A 20544-nucleotide genomic window follows, 5' to 3' on the forward strand; every position below is an offset into this window, starting at 1 on the left:
TCCTCCGCGGCCGCCGCTTCCCCGGTCCCAGCACGGTCGAGCCCCCTCCGGATGCGGGGGACGTGCTGCGCTCCCAGCCCCGTGCACGGCGGCGGCTCCGGCCCCAGACCGGCCCCATCGCGCCCCAAACCTTTTGCCGGCGACGGCACGAAGCCACCGAGCCCCGACGTGTGCCCGCCCTGCCGGGCTCGGCGGGGTACGGGGAGGGGGGGGCACATGGCTCCCACCGGGCACGCCCCCATTCGGCATTAACCCCGCCCCTTGTGCCTATGACCACGCCCCGTTGGAGCCACGCCATGGGAGGGGAGAAGGACGCCCGCGGCCCCCCCATTGGCCGGACTCCCCGTCCTTCAGGGCGCTGCCCGCCCCGCCCGGGCCGGCAGTAAATACGGTACCGGGCGGGCGGCGGACACTCGGGAGCTGGTTTCGGGGCTGCCGGCTGAGGCACCCACTGCCACCGAGGCGCCCGGCCGCGACGTGGCTCTGCCGGGGCTCTGCGCCGCCTTTGCCAGGGCGGGAGCGCAGCGGGACTGCCGGGGACGAGCCCCGGAGCCGGGTGGGAGCGGACACCGCGCACCGCTTTCCCCGCGCCGCCCCGCGAAGGACGGCGATCCGCCGGCACGGAGCGAGGCAGCGAGGGGCCCGGCCGCCGCTGCCCCCGCCTCTGCTCCCCGCCGCCGCGCCCCGCCGGGCCTCACCTCGCACCCCTCGGCAGCGGCGGCTCCCTGACGCCCGCCGTTGTGATGCGTATTCCCGTAGACCCGAGCACCAGCAGGCGCTTCACACCCCCGTCCACGGCCTTCCCCTGCGGTAAGATGGGCGAGAACAGCGGGGCGCTGGGGGCCCCCGCGCCAGGGGCCCGGGCTCGGCCCGAGGTCCGCTCCGTCGTGGATGTACTGGCCGACCACGCCGGAGAGCTGGTGCGCACCGACAGCCCCAACTTCTTGTGCTCGGTGCTGCCGTCCCACTGGAGATGCAACAAGACGCTGCCGGTCGCCTTCAAGGTAAGCCGGGACGCGGGGGGGGGATGAGGCCGCGCTGTAATCCCGGCAGGACCGGCCCGGCTCCGGGCTCGCCCCTCGCGCTTTAACTCGCTCCTGACATCACCTCGGAGCGAGCCCGGTTTATTATTTTTAATCACGTCTCCGCATTGCCCCGCGGTCACAGCATCTTAGATATTCCGTACAGTTAGGAGCTCTCAGGCAACTTTGAAGTTTAATGAGAGTGGAGGTTAATTACCTTCCTGGGAGAGGGAGGCAGGAAGATCTAATCGGCACAAAGAAAGCGAAGAGCCGAAGCCCCGGCACCCGGCTGCGCTGCCCGGGCTCCCCGCGCCGCCCGGCTCCGCTCCTGCGGGACCCAACGGGGCAGCCCCGGGCTGAGGCTTGTCGGGGGGAAAGCCCCAACTTTGCGGGAGCCTGGGGGGACGGCAACTGAGCCCCACGAACCCCGGAGGTTGTTACAAACCGCCCCCCCCGTTTCTGCCGTGCCGGCACCGGGAGCTCGGGGCCCTCGTCCCCGGTACCCGGAGGGGGTTCAGAGGATCCGTTCCCCATCGCCGGGCGCAGGCTCCCCTCCGCCGCTTCGCCGGGCAACTCCGTGGCCGCCCCGAGTTCAGCAGCGTCTTTACACCCCTCCGAATCAAACAAAATAAAACACGAATGTCCCCGAGGGAGACCGAGGGCGGCCTCATCCCCCCCTCCTCCCCCCGCGTAATCCCCGCGCTCCTTTTAACCACCTTTTTAGCTCATTTTCCCCTTCCCCGCTGGTTTTGCAGCCCTCCTCGGGGGCTCGGATTGCTTTTGGTTTTGCTTTGGGTTTTTTGGCGGGTTTAGGGGGAAAAGCGTAGGGCAGGTTAGCTCCGACCGCCGTTGGTATTAGCCTAAAATCCTTCCGTTCCGCCTTAGGTCGTAGCTCTCGGAGATGTGCCCGATGGGACGGTGGTCACGGTGATGGCCGGGAACGACGAGAATTACTCGGCGGAGCTCCGCAACGCTTCCGCCGTGATGAAAAACCAAGTGGCGAGATTTAACGACCTCAGATTTGTTGGGAGAAGCGGCCGGGGTAGGTACCGCCTGGGAAATGGTTGTCCTCTTGTCTTTTTAGAGGAAAAAAAGGAAAAGGAGGAGGGAAAAAAAAAAGGGGGGGGGGGGATAAGAGCTTTAGTTTATTTTAATTGTATTTTAATGACGTGTCTCCCGCGGGCCGGTGGTTTCGTTGCCGCGGGCCGGGCTTGTCGCGCAGGAAGGAGCGGCCCCGCTCCGCCTGGAGGTTCTTCCGCTGCGGTGCAGGGCAATAAACCCACCTCGGTGTAAAGCCTCCGATGTGGGGTAAGGAGGCTGCGGTCCCCTCTCAGACCCTCCCCGATTCATCTCATCCGGCAGCTCCAGTGGCCGCGGTGAGCGCCCGGTGAGGGGAGGTGCGTCGGTGCCCTCCAGTGTGAACGGTGCGGAGCGGAGAGGGCTCGTCTCGGTGCCCCGGTGACTCCCGTCGTTTTCTCCGCTTTTGCCGCGTGGAAAAGCGGGTCGGGAACGTCCCTCTCCGGCCGCGGAGTTTGGCTTTTCCCGTTCATCCCTCCCGCCCCTCTCAGCCGCATCGCACCTGAATTGCAAAGAGAGTAAACAGAATTTCAGCATCTCGCCACCGAGACGCGCTGCGGCTCGAGGCTCGTAATTGTTTCATTTAAACGAAAATAAGAATTCTATATTTTAATGGCCATATGGCAGCGTTTTCTCCAAGTCTTTGAATGTATACGCACAATTTCAGATATATTTTGACTTCTCTACATTAATTAAAAGCAGCGATGTTGGGAATTATTTGCATGTAATAACTGTTTACTTGTTCCTCTTTATGAAACTTGAATAGTTTACATTCTTTCATACATTTCCTTTTTCCTGTTGGCTCCTTCTCCATGCTGCAGTTTCTTTAAAACTCTCCACTTAACTGGTTGCAGGTTGATGGATGGAAAATGTTTTTCTTTTATGAATTAAGCTTTCATTTCTGTAATCAATTATTCTCTCGGGCTCTTTTCTTTCTGGGTTGGGTTTTTTAATCGTCCTTGCACAAATTTCCAAGCTGAATGCAACCCAATCTCAGTTTGACTCTTGAATTCATTATTAACGCTCTCAATTAGCAGCAGTTTACAGTCCCGGGAAGCACTTGGGTGAACAGTCTCGTTCCTGGGGCAGAGTCCTGGCAAATGCTCGTTACAGCAGTTAAAAAACCCTCTTCTGCCTCTGTGGAGCTTCAGAGCGTAACTCGACTGCTGATTATATGATTTTTAATTATGTATCCTTGTGGGATGAGGCTTTGCAACGTTTACGGAGCAATAACCCCATCGGGCTTCCTGGGGCTGCTGTGAAGGTGTCTGTAGGGTTTTCTCGCGGCGTGCGCTTAGTTCGCGGTGTACGGCAGCTCCTCCCGGGCACAGGGCTCTCTCAGACCTATTTAGCGTGGAAAATCGTTTCTATTGCATTTTAATTCAGGGTGTCCCGTTTGCTGCCATTTGTTCGGCTCCATCTCCTGGAGCCCGGTGCTGGTTTCGTTTATTCTGGCAGAAATCTGGATTCGCTGCAATAGGTTTTTGCTAGGGAAGAGCCCTGTGTGTGTGTAAACGTTTGTGCAAATCTGATGTGTGAAGTGTATGCCTGTGAATAGCCTGAGCGTGTGCCTGAACCCTGTAACATCAGAATAAGCTCTCGTTTGGAAAACATGGTTTTAAATGCTTCAGAATTGGGCATTTTTAATATTAATGTGTGCGGGCTTGTTCCCCATCGCTTTCAGCTGGAAAGAGCGGGGTCTTTCTCCTCACACACACACAAGCCGCAAAAAAGAATCACCATCTCCATAGACAAGACAAAGGCAGGGAGAAGGACCAGATTCCACTTATGCTTTGCTCTAAAAAAATAACCAAAACCAAACAAACCCCAACCCTTTTCTCCTCAGCTTGCACTGTATGAAAAGAAAGCCAAGGCCGGTGAGGTGCTGCACCCCGGCACCTGCTCTCCCGGTCCGAATATCCCACAGGAGCATCCCACAGAGCCGTAGGTGCTCCCAAACCCACCCAGGAGCTGGGGTCCAGCCCCACGCAGCTGGGGATGAGTTAACGTCAGGCCGGCTTCCTGAGAGGGCGGGAAATGAGTAAAAAAGATGCTAGGTACTAATTCTCATTTTCGATTCACGGGAGGGGTTTTGCGAGATCTTGAGAGGCAGAAGTGGCCTGGCCAAAACCCGCCGGAGGTTTTGTATCGGCTGCGAGCAAGGGGGGAGGCTGAAATGCAGGGGAGTGATTTCACATGGAGAGTAAAACATTAAAATCATAATTAAAGCAGGAATCCGCTGCGGGAGCGGGCAGGGAGCTACCGGGCTCCGCTCCTCGGGCGTGAGGGAGGGTTTGTGTCTCAAGCCGTCCTCACCCGCTCGCTGCCTGCCCCTCGTATGCAAACCAAGGGGCTCCCTCCTTCGCCTCCCCTCCCACGGCGCTTCCTAAATAATTGCTCCCAACAGCCCTCATCCCTGCGCTCGGGTTCGGAGAAGGTTTTGCCAGCAAATCCTCCGTGCTGGTTGGTTTCATGTGGCCGAGCCGGCGCCCGGGAGCCTCCGTGCTCCGCAGGCTGCGGCTGCAGCGCGGCTCCTAATGCAGGTTGTCAGCGCAGGGGTTCGGGTTGTGTTTGGGGAGGCTAAAACCAAATCCTTCTTGCACAGAGCATGGGCTGCAGGTTTGTGCGCTGTTTAGTGCTGTGCTAAAAGTGAGGTGAGGCACGGGTTGATGCTTGATGTGCTTTAAAGCCACCATTTTCTCCCCCCACCGACAGTCCCGTAGAGAAACTCTCCCACCTGGGATAATTGCAGGATGTTCTCTGGAGCAGATAATTTCATTTTCCGTTTATTCTTTTTCCCTTCTAGCTGTATAAATACGGTTTTGTTTTGCTATGGATATTCCCAGGTTCAGCCCTATAGATAGATGGTGGTTGGGATGTGAAAAATGCTTCATCCTCATAGGGAAAAAGGGAAAGGAGATGGCTTCTTGCTGCGGTTCTTTGCGAAGTGTAGGCTGGAAGAGCTTCGAGCTGTGGCATGGGCACTTCCAGCCTGATTCCTGCTGGGGTTTATACCTCTGAAATACTAGATACCTTTGAAATCCCACCGTGATTGCTCTTGAGGGGTTGGTTAGAGCGGTTTGCTCTCTTGCATGTGCAGTCTACCCCTTTATGCAAGGGAGCATCCCATGGGACCCAAATCTGTCCCTCGTGGAGGGGGTCCTGTGTCCAGCACTGTGTTTCAGGGCTGGATTCCCATGGGAAAAGGAGAAGCATCTGAGCAGGAAGGCACCAGGAAGCTGCTGTGGGTGGAGGGGTCAATATGGGGACAGGGATGGGGAGGAGGGGGACAAGTGACTTTTCCATCCAGGAAGGTCCTGGCTCCCGCTCTGAACCGGGTCCAAGCCTCTCTGTGCTGCAGCCAGCAGAACCCCAGTGGGAGCCGGCCGAGCTTTGTGTCTCGGCAATCCTGTCTCATAAAATTAAATGATGTGTGTGTTGGAGTTCGGTGGATGTGGATATTTGTGTCTGAGCTTGCTCCAGAAGGAGCCTTTCACTCCCACAAGAGCTGAACCCTCATTTCTCCCTGTTTTGTTTTTCTTTCCCCTCACCTTCCTTAGGAAAAAGCTTTACCCTGACGATCACCGTGTTCACCAACCCCACGCAAGTTGCTACCTATCACCGAGCCATTAAAGTGACTGTGGATGGACCCCGGGAGCCACGAAGTAAGTGATGTGTTTTATCTGGCAGCCACTGAGATGCGTGGAGGGGATGCAGGGGTTGGGCTCTGTGCGGTTGAAGGATGCAGGATGCTGTTGTGGCCAGGCCAGCCGGGGCAGGCACCCCTCGCAGAGCTGATGTGAGCCCTGGGACCATGCACTGCGTGGCATCATGTGGATGCTTTTGTATTCTTTGCACAAGGGAGCATGTTGCGTGTCTCTGCCTGCTCTTGCCACCTCCATATCCCTTTGGGGAGGGATGGTTGCATAGCTCCATCCCTGGTAGTGGCTGGGATGCAGGGAAAATGCTGTGGGTATGAGGAGGACTTGACCGTGGTGTTGTGCAGGGCACGGCTGGGGGGTTGCAGCCATCAGAGGCTGAATTGCCGATTATTGAACTGGAATGCGTGCAGGTTTCTTTGCTGGGTTCTCTTTGCCTGTGTGTCTGCAGGGCCCAGCAGGGCTCGGTGAGCATCTTCCCCTTTGCTCGGTGCTGGTTTCACTTTCGGGTTGTCGGAGGCTCTGGCTGGTGGCAGCTTCCGAAAGCCCAAGAGATGACTGAACCAGCTGCGGCGCTCCCAGGGTGCAGGCGGGTGCCTGTTGGCTGGGGAGGGCTCTTTGCACACACAGCTGTGAATCACCCTCGTGGGGCTGGGGGCTGACACTGGGCTGATTTGAGCTCACTTTGGCATCTCCTGTGACCCGTGTGGGGAAATGCTCCGGTGCCGTTGGCTCAGGAGTTTCCTTTTGCCACAGGTATTATTTGCTCTGTGGGACCCTCCCCTGCAGCGAGTTCTCATCCCCAGGGCCTCTGTCTCTGGGTTTTTGCTCTGGCTTCACCTTCCTGACTGCTCAGCACCACCCTTGGGATGATAAAGCAGAGTTTGTTCCCTTTGTGTGTAAGGCTGCCGGTGCCCAAACTGAAGGGAAATGGTTTGATCCTTCTAAATATGCTTTAGAAAATACTTTCTGCTGATGCTGCCTCGGGGCCATCGGTGCCCCTTGATGTCAGGCCAGGTGAAGGCTGCTCCCTTGGCGAGGAGGTTTTATTTGCTTTGGGGTTTGCTGGGTTTTGTTCCCCCTTTTATTTCGGAGCACAAGAGGCTTCATGGGCATTCCTGGGATTTGCCAAGCTGGCATCCAGGCAGTGCCATGCTGTTGGGTTTTTAAGGCAGGTCCCTGTGTGGGGCTGTGGCAGTGAGCAAACATGGATTGTGGTGGGTGCTGCAGCCACTGGGACTGGGCTGGGAGGGGAAAGCAGGGAGATATTTCACAACTCTTCCAGGTCAGGAATAGAAACCAGGTCTCCTGACTCCTGGCTCAGCCCTTTATCTGCTGCATCAGATCGCCTTTCTAATAATAATAATAATCAGGAATACATAAATAATAATACAAGGCGAGATAGTTGCTACTCTTGGCGTTTGGTTTGCTCTGCACCGATAGCCAGCACTCGCCAAACCCTGCTGAATCACACCCGCTCCTCCTGAATTTCAACATCCCATCCCATCGCTCCCATCTTTAATTTACATCCCCTGATACAGGCAAGGGCTGGGGGGCTGTGCTGTTGGGCTGGGGCTGAGCCCTCCTTTGGTTACCTCAGGCAGAACCAGGGATGGAGCAGCTCGTCCTGGCTCCGTGTGCCCAGGGATGTGCTCGCCGGCAGGGCTGCAAGGTCAGCGCTTCCCTGGGGTTTGCTGGGTTTGGTGTTTTTCAGGTCAGATGTAAGGAAGCTCTTCCCTGTGAGGGTGCTGAGGCGCTGGCACAGGGTGCCCAGAGAAGCTGTGGCTGCCCCATCCATGGCAGTGCTCAAGGCCAGGTTGGACAAGGCCTTGGGCAGCCTGGTCTGGTGTGTGGTGTCCCCTGCCCATGGCAGGGGGTTGGAACTGGGTGATCTTAAGGTGCTTTCCAACCCAAACCAGTTTGTGGTTCTATGACTTGTAGACCTCAGAATGCCCGTGCCGGAGGTGAAGGCTCCCTGAGGAGTCCTTCATGGTGGTTGCTGGCTGCCTTGTGTACACCCCAAAGGTCAATCTCTTCCCCACCACTCCTGCACCTGTAAAGTACTGATCGAAGGAGTTCAGCCCCAAGCTGTGCTTTGGGGAAGTTTTTCAGATGATCATAGGTTTGGTTGTGGTACAGGGCATATTTTGACTCCCAGTTTGACCTGGGGGCTTAAATTCATGATTGAGAACTCAACGTCTTGAACGGGAAGAAAAAAACTACACACACACACACACACACCCCCCTCTTTCACCAGCTTGGTTTGTGTTTTTGAATGAATGCGCCCTTCCCTCTCTGCAGAAACCCTCGGTGTGGAAATACCGGCTACAAAATGATCCAGGTTCACTCCTGGAACCCCAGCGTGGTTTTCCTGGTTAACCTGCCACTGGGTGGCTCTCAGGCACAGCACCCCTGGGTGCTCCGGCACCCAGCAGCATCAACACCCAAGCAAAACCCAGCAATGACAAGCTCTGGCCAAACGCAGTGGCCAGCACTGATGCCCCTGCTTGGCCTTAGGAGTAGTGGGTCTACATGTTCAGTGTTCTCACCCACATATGTGTAAGTACATATGTGCGTGTATGTGCACATAGAAATAGCTGAGGGGTTTTCACTTCCTTGACTGCAGTGTGGCAAATGGGTGGGACGTGGTGCGTGTTGGCTCCCGTTGTGCAGGGTCAGCACTGGCTGGGGCTGGAGGCTGGATGTGGGGCTGGTGTGAGCGGGCAGAAAAGCACCCTTAATGCGGAAAGAATTGGTCATTTGTCTTGGTGTCCTGGGAAAGCCCTGGGCATCATCTTCTCAGATGCAGCAAAATCCCTCCAGCCAAAGTTCTAGTGAAGTTTTTGGGTCAGAAATGCAGCTGGGCTCCCTGCCCCACCTCTGAGCATCCCATTCATCTTCCACCCCTGTCCCATGGCTTCATCTGAGGCCCATAAGCAAATCTTTTAAACAAAGCTCTGCCCAGAAAAAAACCTGAGGAGTTTCCAATGGGGTTGAGATGGGTGAGAAATCACAGGGAAGTGGATGAGAGCTGGAGCCCCGTGCGGGGCCTGGGAAGGAGCCTGGATGGGGGCACCAGGGGAGCTGGTCCCAGGGGACTGAAGATCTGAGAGTGCTGGTTTGAGGCCCCACAGCCAAGTGAGGAGCAGCACCAATGCATGTGGGGCTGGTGACAGCGGTGGCCTTGGCTGGGCTGCTGTGGTCCCCAGGCATCCCTGCCAGCGTCACACCGGCCCCTCCGAGCAGCAGCTCGCACAAAGATGATGTTTTCTTGTGCTCAGTCTCCTTCTGGGTTAGATCTGGAGAGGAAAAGGACATTCTGTCAAGTTGGCACCTTAGCTCTAAACAAATAGCTCAGCGGGTGCCAAGTGTTGACATTCTTTGTACAAACAGGAAGTAATAAAATATTTGAGCTTCCTGTGAAATTTCCTTCTATTTTTTTTCCATCCCCTCCTTTTCTGCAGCTCTTGGTTCAGCAAGAGCCCTGCTCGGCCAAGCTGCAGCCCTGGTGCAAAGGCCTCTTGCACCCACAGCTGCTTGCAAAATAACCCCCAAGAGGCAGAACATAGGGAAATGAATAGCTGGAAGCTGTACAGGGGTGTTTAGTCTGTTCCTGGGCAAACGGAAGCATCTCCAAGGCCTCCCCCCTCACACCCACCTAATGGATCCATTCCCTGCCATTGCGCTCATCTCTTCCCTGCCATCACTCTCCTCCTCCCAGCTCCCCTGTGCAGCACCAGCACCTTTCAGCCCATCTCCTGGGAGCTCTTACGCCAAGTAACTTTGGTTTGGTTTGGATTTTGCCTTGGATGCCTTTTTCTCCATCTTTGACTCTTTTCTTGCTGCCGTTCAGTGCTCCTTAACCTCTCTTTGCCTCTTTTTAAATCTCTTTTGCCCTTAACCCTTTGTTTCTGATTTCCACCCCATCCCTGCTCTCCTGGTCACTGTGTTGGGGAGAAATGGGAGACCAAGAGGACTTGATCACCCTCCATAACCCTCATGGGGCAGCACACCTTCACCCAGCCGTGCTCACCTGGGCTATAAACTATTCCCTTGGCTGGGAGCACGCACAGAGCCCTGTGTGCCAGTGCTGGCAAGGTGGGGAGGGGTGAAGGCAGTCATGCTGGGATGTGCAGAGCCCAACAACTTGCATGGTGAGGGCTTGGACTGCTTTGAGTATAAAGTTGCTTTCTGAACGATGAAACAGAGGGAGGGACGTATCATGGATGTTCACCCCTGAAGGCAGCAGGTCCCTGTGTCCCCCTTGTTATCAGCAGTGAGAGTGCTTGTGGAGGGGCTGGTGGCGACTGTTGGTGTCTCCAGCCCTGCTCATTCTGGAGGTGTGTGTCAGAGATCCGATGCCTTTGGTCATGTCCCTGCTTGGTGTGACAATGGCAAGTGCCAGGAGGATGTCCCCATCCTGCAGCATCCAGTGGCTAGGCTGGCAGGAGGAGGATGATGATGGGGCTCCCCCTGAGCAGCACGTAGCTGTTGTGAAAGCGGTGAAAAAGCTTCCCATCCCTCCCGGCTCTGAGCTGTTTCTAAGAACCAAGAACCACCACTTCTTTCTTTTGTGCTTTCCATCTCCTGAGCAGGGTGAGGGTTTTCCTCCCCATGTGCGGCATCAGCCTGAGCCACAGCCCTTGGCTGGGGAGCGGAGAGCTTCGGATGTACAGAGCGTGGAAACCCCCTTGTCTGTACCCATGCGAGGTGTCAATGGAATCTGTGTCACCGAGGTGCTGGTGGTCAGTGGCTGCAAGGCTGTGGCTTGGGTGCTGGCTGCTCTCGAGCTCCCCGTGCATGGGGACTGCTTGGCTTCAAGCACAGGGTAAAAAAGCAAACCTGGGAGAAAGATTAACTGTAAAGAGGAAACCCCCTGAATCCTGTGAAACCCCTGTAAATCCAACCCCAAGGGGCATGGCTGCTGTGCACTGCAGGGTCCTGGGGTGGCTGCAGGAGGAGGGTGCCTGTGGGTGCCCCGGCCCCACTGCAAGGGCAGCTCCTGTGGGGAGGGAGCAGGTTGTCTGCACCCACTGGGGATGACGCACACCTCGTGTGGCTCCTCCATCCACGTCGATAACCGAGCGCCTGAGCCCGGCACACCCCGTGTCTCACCCCACGCCTGGCGCCTTGCTGGCCCCAGCTCCCCGCATCCCGGTGCAGCCCCAAACACCCCAGAAAAGCCTTTCCTTCTCTATTAATTTATGTAAGATGCTTCTGAATCCATTTGTCTTGAGTTTGGAGGAGTCTCTGCTGTGGGGGTTTCCGTTTTATTCCTAGTGGATGCTTTGCTTTGAGGCTAGAGAAGAAAGGGTGCGCAGGGCTGTGCTCCAAGTCAAGTGATCCCCACACTACTTCCGTGGCTGCAGATAAGTCTGAGATTTAATACGCTGCAGAGTGGTTATTTCCTTGCTAGCTTTGGGGTTGCAGTGTCTTCAAAAGCATTGATGATTTCTGGTGGGATTTCTGACCCCTTGGTAATCGCCTGTAGCAAAGAGCATCTCGCTGGGGCTTCCTTTGTTTGCACTGGGTTTTGTAGTGGGGGAAAGAGAAGGATGAAGCAGAAACATCCCTATTACCTTTGGGAAAAGCATCTGACCCATGAATTCACCCATCACTGGGCTTCAGGGAAGGGCAATGGCCAGAGCTTTTGGGAAAGGCAGAGCCACTGTTGGGAAGCAGGGACAATGCAGGAACCCCTCTGCAGAGCTGGTGTTTGCCCCCCAGCTCCATGGCAGTTTTGGCTGCCTCATCTTGTAGTGCTTTGTCCCCTGGGCCTGGGCTGTAAATTTACCTGTGGTGTAAATCCACATGGAGCATCCTCCACGTGGGAGAACGGGAAAAGCTTTTCTCATGGTTTCATTACAATTTGAAGCAACTTTGAGAGAAGACAGGACCTGGAATTGCTCTGCAGGGCTGGAATTGTGCTGCGGGAGGCAATGCGTTGTGCCAGCTCCTTGAACCTGGATAATGAAACCTGTAGCTCTCCCATTCCTGGGATATGGGGGAATCAGGACCTGCCAAGTGTCAGACACGGGTGCGACAGCCTGAAATAGCTGAGGATGAAGAAGAGAGAGTGAGGCAGTCAGTGGGGTTACAGGGAGGGAGCCAAAAAGGAACAAGGGCAAAATGACCCCCTCTTGCCATATTCCCATGGGCACTCTGGGCTGCAGCATGCCCAGGGCACGTGTTTGCTGCACCTCTCACCCTCAGAGATTCAATACGGCCTCGGCAAGTGCTTGGAGAAGAGAGAATAAACTATTAGAGGGGCTTGTGCTTCTCAGGCGCTCGAGTGGAGACCCAGGACGGGGCTGCTCGTGCCAGTATTGTGCGAGTTCAGATCTTTATCTTGGCTGAGAGGCTCCCTCATGGGGCGAGCAAAACTCCGACTGGGGAGGTTTCTGTGATTAAAAGCAGGCTCAGTGCTGAAGTGCTCCCGTGGGGTGGCAGTTTTGGGTATTATTAGGGGCTTTTGTTTTATTCCCCTGCTTGTCCTTAGCTAGATATAAATACACAGGCATCTCCCAGCTTGTCCGGGAAAAAGAAAAGGGAAATTGCAACAAAAAAGGAAAAATAAGAGGGAGGAAAAAAGAGAGAACTTAATCAATCAAACCAACGAGGTCATTTAAATAAATAGATGACCTCATCACTTACGGCACAGTTATTTGTCAATATAAAACAGCTACAAAAAGTGGTGCTTAAAATACGCTGATTTCCCACTTCTTGAGAGCTGTCCCCCTCCCTGGGAAGGAAGAGGAGGAAATCCTGAGTGACACTTTCTCGTTTCCCTATTAACTCCCTGCTCTTGATGTGCTGCAGCTCTTGGAGATGGATGTTTAAAGAAACCCTGGGGGCTCCATATGACTGCTTTGGGACAGAGCTGTGCAGAGCTCCTGGGTCTCTGATCCAGCCCTGCAGAGCCCTAATTGAGCAGCAAAAGGGCTTTGGATGGAGTGTGGGCTTTTGGGGGGCCTGGAACACGGCAGGCAGGGGCAATCCTCAGTGGGAATGTAGTATTTTAATAGCTCAGTTTTATTGGTGTTTTCTCTGCCGTCCCTCCAGCTGCCATGGGGTGGTTGGTGCCTGGGATGGGGCACAGAGACCGTTCAGCTCCATCCCACCCTTCCCTGTCCCGTTTGCTCTTTGGATGGAGACAAATGAAATGCAAATGCTGGGTGATGGCACCGGGCAGGAGGCAGAGGCTGGTCCCGCATCCCAGAGTGGGCGCTGGGGAGCGATGAGCTGGTGCGGGGTTCTGGGTTCCTGCAGGAGCCTTTGCAAACCAGTACTTGCTGCCATGGGCGGGTTCTCTGTTTGTATTCCCATCGCTAATGTGTTTTGATCCCAGTTTGCACCCTTTGGGATTTGCCCAGGCCAACCAGGGCATTGTTTTCTTGCAGAGGCAGCTCGGACACTGTCGATACTTGCATCACAGGCAATTATGTTCAACTGCCTCCTCTTGTTTCTTATAGGCACTGCCATTCAGTTAACCCCTTCGGGGTTCCATCCTGCAACGATGGGGCAAGGGGGAGCCAGGGCTCTGAAGATAATGGCTAAAAAGCCCTCAGGGAGAAAAGCAGCCGGGTGTTGGGTTTGTGTGGGTCGGGCTGTGCAGGAACCCCAGCCCCGCGTGGGACCCGCTCACCCCTTTCCAGGGCACTGGAGCATCCCTGGGGACACCAGAGCATTCCCTGGGGAGAGCAGAGCAGGGACAGAGGCTGCCGACCATGCTCAAAGCGATGGGTTTGCACCGCCTGGGCCTTTGGTGCTACAGCTCGAGGCTGTAATCGCGGCCTCGGGTATTAACACAGCAACCAAAATTATACGGGCTCCAGTAAATTCACCCCTCTAATTATTTTATTTGCCACATACAGTAAATTCCACCTCTCCTTTTATAATCACCTGGCGCATAATAACTCCAAATCATTTAACTTAAAAGTGACCAGTATTTTCTAGGCGAAGCCGTATTGGGAGTCAGAAGAGGGAAATGATTTTTGCTTGCATTGTACAAAGAAATCTTTGTTGAAATTGGTTGCAACACCTCCTGCTTTTGAAAGCTTCGGGAGAACCCGAGGGCACGATTCTCAGCTGGGCTGGAAGAGGCATTCCTGCTCCAGCTTTGGGGATAAATCGGAATCGGAGAAGAAGGAGTTGATAAGAGTATTTGTAAGAGATGAAACTGGAGCAAAAGGATCCTCTGGTGGGTGGGAATGTTTGGAGAATTAAGTTGCATTGATGCCTCTTCCAGAAGGCCATTGGGGTTTCGATGCTGGTGCAGGGGCAGTTGTCGGGTGCTGTCCCAATAAATAGCAAAAGAAATTCCCATTGGGAGCATCAGTGGCCTGAAGGGAGCTGTGAGGAGGGACTGGTGGGATGGGACTGATGGGATGGGTGAGCATGAAAAGGAGCATTTGTGAGCACTGGGGCAAGGATGTTGGTGACCTTCCCTCCCTTGCAAAGGAGCAGTGTTTTGTCCTGTGCCTCGGTTTACCCACTTGTAAAGCAGATCTAATGGCCTGGTGGGCAGCAGGTGATGTGGGAGCATTGCACATATGTGGAGGTTGTTGTTGGGGAGGATTTCTCATGCTGTAGCTGGGACTGCATCGTGCAGCGTTATTAATGCACTGCAACCCCATCTCGCTTGGGCAGGATTTGTGAGCTCAGGACAGTGCAAAGGGTCACAGGCTGGAGAAGAGGGGGAGAGGAAAGAAGTCAGTGCTAAAAGGCAAGTTTTGTTTCAGGGAAGGCAGCAGCTAAAGCACCAGAACTATCAAACAAAACCACAAGATCACATCAGATGTCAGGGCAGGACACATCTCGTTTCTCCCTCTCAAAAGGGCTTATCAGTGCAACCAATCACTTTAATGATGTGGCTGAGGGAGGAAGAGGATTTGACTCAGAGTGAGATGAAATTTAGTTCCTAAGACCCTTCTCTTCCGCTGCAGGAGACCAGTCACCTGCTCTGCAAGAGATAAATCATATCCTGCAGCGGAAGGTGCTTAGACGTGATTTTGCATTATTTTACCTTACTCTTTCCAGTGAATCCACACACTGTAGCGGGAGGGGGAGGAAGAACCCAACAAGCAGAGAGCACCCCCACTGCCTGTTTCAGCCTCTGAGCCCTTGCACTGTGCCAATGGGAAGGTGCTGAGCAGCTGAGCCCCACGCTCCTGTGCCTCTCTGCATGGAGGTTCCCAGCTGAGCACATCCCTGTGGTCGGCCCGTGCACAGCTCTGCTGCTTTGGCTTTGGAGGAGCAGCGTTGCAGAGAGGACTGAGGGTGCTGTGCAGGTAGCGTGGCACTGGGGCTCTCGCCTGTAGCGCTGTGCTGTGTGTGCTGGCGAAGCTCGTCAGCAGCAGTAATTATCTGACATCCCAGCCCCCCTCTGGAGATGGAGCTTGAAGCTCAGTCCTGGGATAGGGAGATACTCGTATTCAAATGGCAGGGCTCAGCTCCAGCTCTGTCCTGGGGCAAAGGGGAAACCCAGTGCTCAGCATCCTCAAACCTTGGGAAGTTGGGTCTGTTTTGATGGAGACCAGGACTGGCCAACCCCTGCTGTACCTGGTCATCAGATGCATCTCGTGTCCATTAGCACATCTCTTGCACAGGTCTGAACCCAGTAGATGGTCCTCCCCATCCTGGGCAGAGTGTAACCAGTGTCACCCAAAGGAATTTGATGTGCTTGCCCTAATGGAACAGGTTATGAACTGGGAAAAACCAGCTATACTGGTACCACACGGGTCCCATTTCAAGTTGTTAGATAGCAGGCATTAACTCACTGCAAATTGGCATCACTCCACTGATCTATGGAGTGACAGCTAATGTATGCAGCTGAAAATCTGATCTCAGACGTGGCTGAGGCAATACCAGCTGGATGTACTTGAGATCTGTCTGCTTCCTCCCCAGCACCCAGCTTTGAAATCTCTGAACCAGGGGGTTTGCCCAATTCCATGAGAGCTGGATCGCAGCCCATAAAAGAATTTTGCTTTCCTGGAATCAGGAGCCAGTGCAGAGGAGTCAGCGAGGCTGATGCTGGTGGGGTCTGCACCCTGCTCCGAGAGCTGCCGTGCTTCCTGCACGCTGCACCGGTCTGTTGGCCTGTGACACGGGTGGAATTCTCAGCCCTGCAAACCAAAGCTCTGACGAGGCACCTACTTCACTCTGCAGCCCCAGAGCCAGGTTTTCAGAGGTCTTTTTGGATGGAAAGGCGCAGGAAAGCACTCACGGGGATTTTCAGCAAGGCACGAGTGAGATAAATGCTTAAAACCTGATGAATTTTACCCAGTCTGCTGCTGAGCATGCCCTCAGCTTTCCCTATGCTGAGAACTGCTTTAAAGTATCTTTGTAAATCCAGAAAGACTCAGTGTCCCTGCTGAAACCCTGGGAACGGGGAGCTCGTGTCCTTCAGGGATTTGTGCCGAAGGTGCGTGGAAATTTGGGCGTGATGTTCCTCTGGATTTGAGCAGGGACCGCGGCTCCTGAATCCCAGGGGCTTTTGGAAATGCTACCCTAGCTTTCTGTTTAAATCTCTGCTTTAATACCCTGCTTTGTTTTCCTTCCAGAGGGCTTGGTTTTGGGGTCTTCCAGTGTAATAAGAGGCCTCAAAAGGATCTATCAGAAGGTGCCCCCATGGCAGGGTGGGCAGGGAGAGGCAGAGGCAAAGGTACTAACCCAGAAGTGAGAGGAGATGAGGGGCTTGCGAAGCCGTTAATCAATGCCAGGCTGCCTAGAACGAACATCTCCCGCTGCTGGAGCTTCAGACAGCAAAAAAACCTCCTGTAAATGCAACATATCTCTGTGCTTCCTGCCAGCTGGCCAGCAGCCAGCCTATTTCCTTCAAAAAGAGGGATATTTATTTTCATCCTTTTAGAGGCAGCCAATTCATCTCAGACCACCACCAGCCAAAAAAGCTTTATAAATTAGCAGCCCTTTTCTTTTAATTCTCTCCCCCACCCCCTGAAATATTCTTTTCCTCTCGTTGTTGGAGTCGGCGTGCACCCTCCGCGGGGCCGTGCGAGCCGCGGCGCATTGCGACACACTCCCCTTTCTCTCCAAGCTGGAGCAAGACAGTAGCGGTAGTGTCTCACGAAAGCCAGAGGAAACCAAAGCAAAGCCTCGCCGTGACTGATTCTCTTTCCAAATGGCGTAAGCAGGCCAACTTCAAACATGTGAATAATGAGTTATCTGTGCCTCACTTTGTTCGGCAGCAGAAGAGAAGGTTCCTGCTAACATTTTCCTCCTGCTCCCTCCTGTGAACTTCTGGGCTTCAGCTTTCAGGAGCGGGCTGAAGTAGAGCTGGTGCTTGCCGGCTGCTGCCTCTCACCGGGGCTCGGTGGAGATCCCCATTGTCCTCCATGGAGGCGGTGTGTTTGAGTCCCTTTCTGCCACGGGCAGCCAGCTCCCGTCTCCACACTGTCCTCCGCTGGCTGTGGGGCTCCACCAGATTCTTTTTGGCCGGGGATTTCCCATGGCGAGTCTCGGGCTGGAGATGGGTTTCCAGGGAAGACCTGAGGGATGCTCGTATCTTGTGTTATAGGTGTACAGAGATGAAACCACCCCCCCATCTGCTGCAAGGGACAGCCCTGCTGTTCCCATAACACAGGCGTTTCACATGTGGCTTGTTTCTGGAGCATGTGCTGGGACTTGATAGTCAAGCCGAGACTGGGAAGAAATTCAGCCCTCTGTAGAGGATTGGTGTGTCTCTGAAGCACCTATTTTGAGGGCTACAAGTGGGATTTGAAAGGTGTTTTGTGTGCAGAATGGAGTTCTGTTCGCTGCCGATTGCTTTCTTGTGGTCCATTCTCATGGACATGTAGAGACTAAGGCACTGGATTATGTGCAGGGCGGCTGCACGGACTGCTCCCGGCGAGCTCCTTGCCTGGGCTGTGGCATTTGGCTGTTGATGTTCGAGCAGAGCCTTTGGTGCAGGGCGGTGAGGGCTCGTTGGTGAGATGCTTGGAGCCTTGCTTCAAAGGTGGACGCGTGGGGTCTCTGTGGCCACTGACGGCTCTGCTCGAGCTGCTGCCGTCTCCTGGCTCTGGCCGCCTCTTCAGTGGAGCTAAGGAAATGATCTGCAAATGTGTGTGTTAATGGAGATCCCCCCGGAGCTGAAAGGCCGCGTTTCCTTCGTTTCCTTCGCTCCAGCTTGCCGCCAGCGCTCACAGCAAGATGCCTGGGCAGGGCCAAGCCACTTCCCACCATCTGCGCTCCCTCCCTTTGGTAGCACGGGGCTGCAGTGGGGATGGGGACCAACGTGGCACCCAAATCCAAGGTGGGAGAGCAGTGCTGCTCCCTGTCTCTCCCGACTGTAACCCCTTTCTACCTGTGATCAATTTAATATGCTGCATCTCAGTAACCTGGGGAAATAAGCTGCTTTTGGTGAACACCATGGACACCCACCCACTGCCTGGAAACCTCATTCAGGTCCCGGCTTCGGAAGCCACATCAGGTTGCACACTCCTAGAAGGAAGAGCAGGATGTGTTTAGTCTTTGAAATGTTTTAATGCAGAAAGCATGTCTTTAAATCATAGCTTTGAGGGCCTGAGCTGCAGCACGGCACACACTGTTTCGCTGTCTGCATTCCAAGGAAACACCCAAAACTTCCAGTATGCTTCTTATTACCAGCCTAAAGTGTCAAATTCACATCGGCTCTTCCAGCTGGGAAGCGTTCAATGGGATTGTTTGTTTGATATGCTGATACAGATCTTGTTGCTACACTGGGATCGTAGGTGATCTGTCAATGTTTACATCATGTCATGTTCAATATCGGAGTGAACTGACTCGGAAACCCAATCCAGTGGTGAAACCCCTGTGCTGCTGACAAGAAGTGCTGAAGGGCAGTAGCTGCCATCGTTTTATAGTACTAAGGACTTGTTTCCATAAGCATTGGCCTGCAAGCCAGTGACAGCACGGCTGGAAAGGCAGCGCAGCATCTCCAAGCCAGCAGCAGGTTTCATGCCCCAGAATTCACAGGTTGGGGTGATTAAGACTTCTCAGACAGATTCCTTGGGATAAGGTCTGGAGCTGTTTGAAGTCGATTAAAAAATCCACCCACTGGCTTCGTAAGGCTTTGAGTCAGTCCTTGGGTTAAGCTAGAAACCACCTTCCTCTTCTCTAAGGTATGAGCTATTGTTCACTTGACGACATTGGTTTCCTCTCCATGGCAGCTGTGGGCAGATGGGGAAGGGCTTTTAATGAAGCCAACCGCTGCAGAAATTAAAAAAGCTCAGGTTGTTCTGATGAAAGAAACCCATTAACAGTGATTCTCTCTTGCGTGACAAGGTCTGACGTCCCGGCTCTAAGTGACAAGCGGCAGGAAGTCCTGGGCAGACAGCCTGTACTGAAGAGGGTTGGCAGCCCAAGGTGGTGGTTTTTAACTCACTCGCTGCCTTGTTTCATGCAGTTTATTGCTGCCAGGTCCCACCCATGGAGATGGGGTGAGATACAACCTGGAGAGGGTCTAGGAGAGCTGAAATGGTCCTGATCCCACCGCAGCTCTCATCTGGGTTTTCACTCTTAAATGAGCCCCCCGTGTTTGTTGGGACTTACACTTGCATCAAGCTTTCTACTTTCTTTGTCTCAGGATGGTTTTGCAGAGGTTTTGTTGGTAACTGCTGGGTCTCCCCACAAACCAGCCCTTTCCAGAGGGTGCAGGCACAGCACTGCTGCCTACTTCAGGCTTAAACCCCCCTGGGCTGTGCCCACCTTCAGCAGCTCGGGGATCAGGGCAACCAAGTGCAGCTTGATGCAGCCACATGCAGCCTTCAGTCCAGTTGTGTGGCAGAACCATCTTAGAAACATTCCCAGCAGAGAGATCACTTGAGATCACTATTTTTTAGGTTTTTCTCAGTTGCATGCAGGATGCTACTGCGGGATGGGGTTTCAGCTGAGACACAGAATTTATTTCCCATTAAATTTATGTGGAAGTTGGTCTTTTAAGTCTTTTTGGCTTCTCTGCTATGCCCTGCTTGAGAAAACTGCCTGAAGGTACAACATAAACTGATTTTTCTTCCACTGTGCTCAAACGTACACTGAAATAACCAAACTTGGACCAAAACAAGACACCTCAGTGCACACGCTTCCCCCTGGGGACAGGTGCTGAGTGACAGATACTGTTCCCATCTCCAAAGGCGCTCAGATAAGGCTGAGGTGCCTGGGGTCCAGGGATGCACAGAGATTAGAAGGGATTGTTTCTGATGTAGATTTGAGGTTTCCTTGGTTTACTTCACACAGCAGGAGAAATACAGTTTCAAAACAGCGCTGGGGTTTGCTTTCTGCTGGGAGTTCGCCCTCGCCGAGCTCTGCTCTCCGGTGTCAATATACATTTCTGTTTGGAGGTTCACACACCCGGGAGCAGGGGGATTGCAGGGTTTGGGGGGCTGGTGGTGTTTTCACCTCCATGTGGAGCTCCCAGAGGAGGGGCAAAGCCCCTCAGAAGCAGAAGCTGGGTGCGATTTGCTGTTGTGGTACCCACGGAGCGGCACCATGGCAGGGAGCTGAGCTGGGAGCGCGAGATCCATCCGGAGCCGGTGCTGTGCTCCTACCCAGCGTCTCCGCAGACGGTCCGGCAGGACGAGCCAAGCAAAGGAGATCAGGAGATATAGCACAGAGCAGCTTGAAAGAGGGGGAAATCTGGGGACTTTCTGTGCCTTTGCCATAAACTGACACCAAGCTCCCGCTCCGCAGCTGCGAGGGGCAGGGAATGGGGGTGCCAGCAAGAGGAAGCTGCACTTTTTCTCTTTCAAATGCATCACTTTTCTTCTTAACAGCCACCGAGAGCTGAGCTT

The 20544-nt window shown here is 54.3% G+C and overlaps 1 protein-coding gene across 1 annotated transcript in view; it reads left to right on the forward strand.

The window, feature by feature from the left end:
• The first annotated feature begins 330 nt into the window (after positions 1-330).
• Positions 331-20544, forward strand: part of RUNX3 (RUNX family transcription factor 3) — a 36239-nt gene continuing 16025 nt past the window's right edge. Inside the window, exons 1-3 of the mRNA XM_062628721.1 lie at positions 331-1004; positions 1908-2064; positions 5660-5764. Of these exons, the coding sequence (XP_062484705.1) occupies positions 744-1004; positions 1908-2064; positions 5660-5764 (523 nt within the window). The 5' untranslated portion in view covers positions 331-743. The remainder of the gene's footprint in view (positions 1005-1907; positions 2065-5659; positions 5765-20544) is intronic.

Source organism: Pezoporus occidentalis, unplaced genomic scaffold (assembly GCF_034315485.1).
Source record: "Pezoporus occidentalis ecotype Australia unplaced genomic scaffold, CSIRO_AGI_Poc_V1 ctg321, whole genome shotgun sequence".
NCBI lineage: Eukaryota > Metazoa > Chordata > Aves > Psittaciformes > Psittacidae > Pezoporus > Pezoporus occidentalis.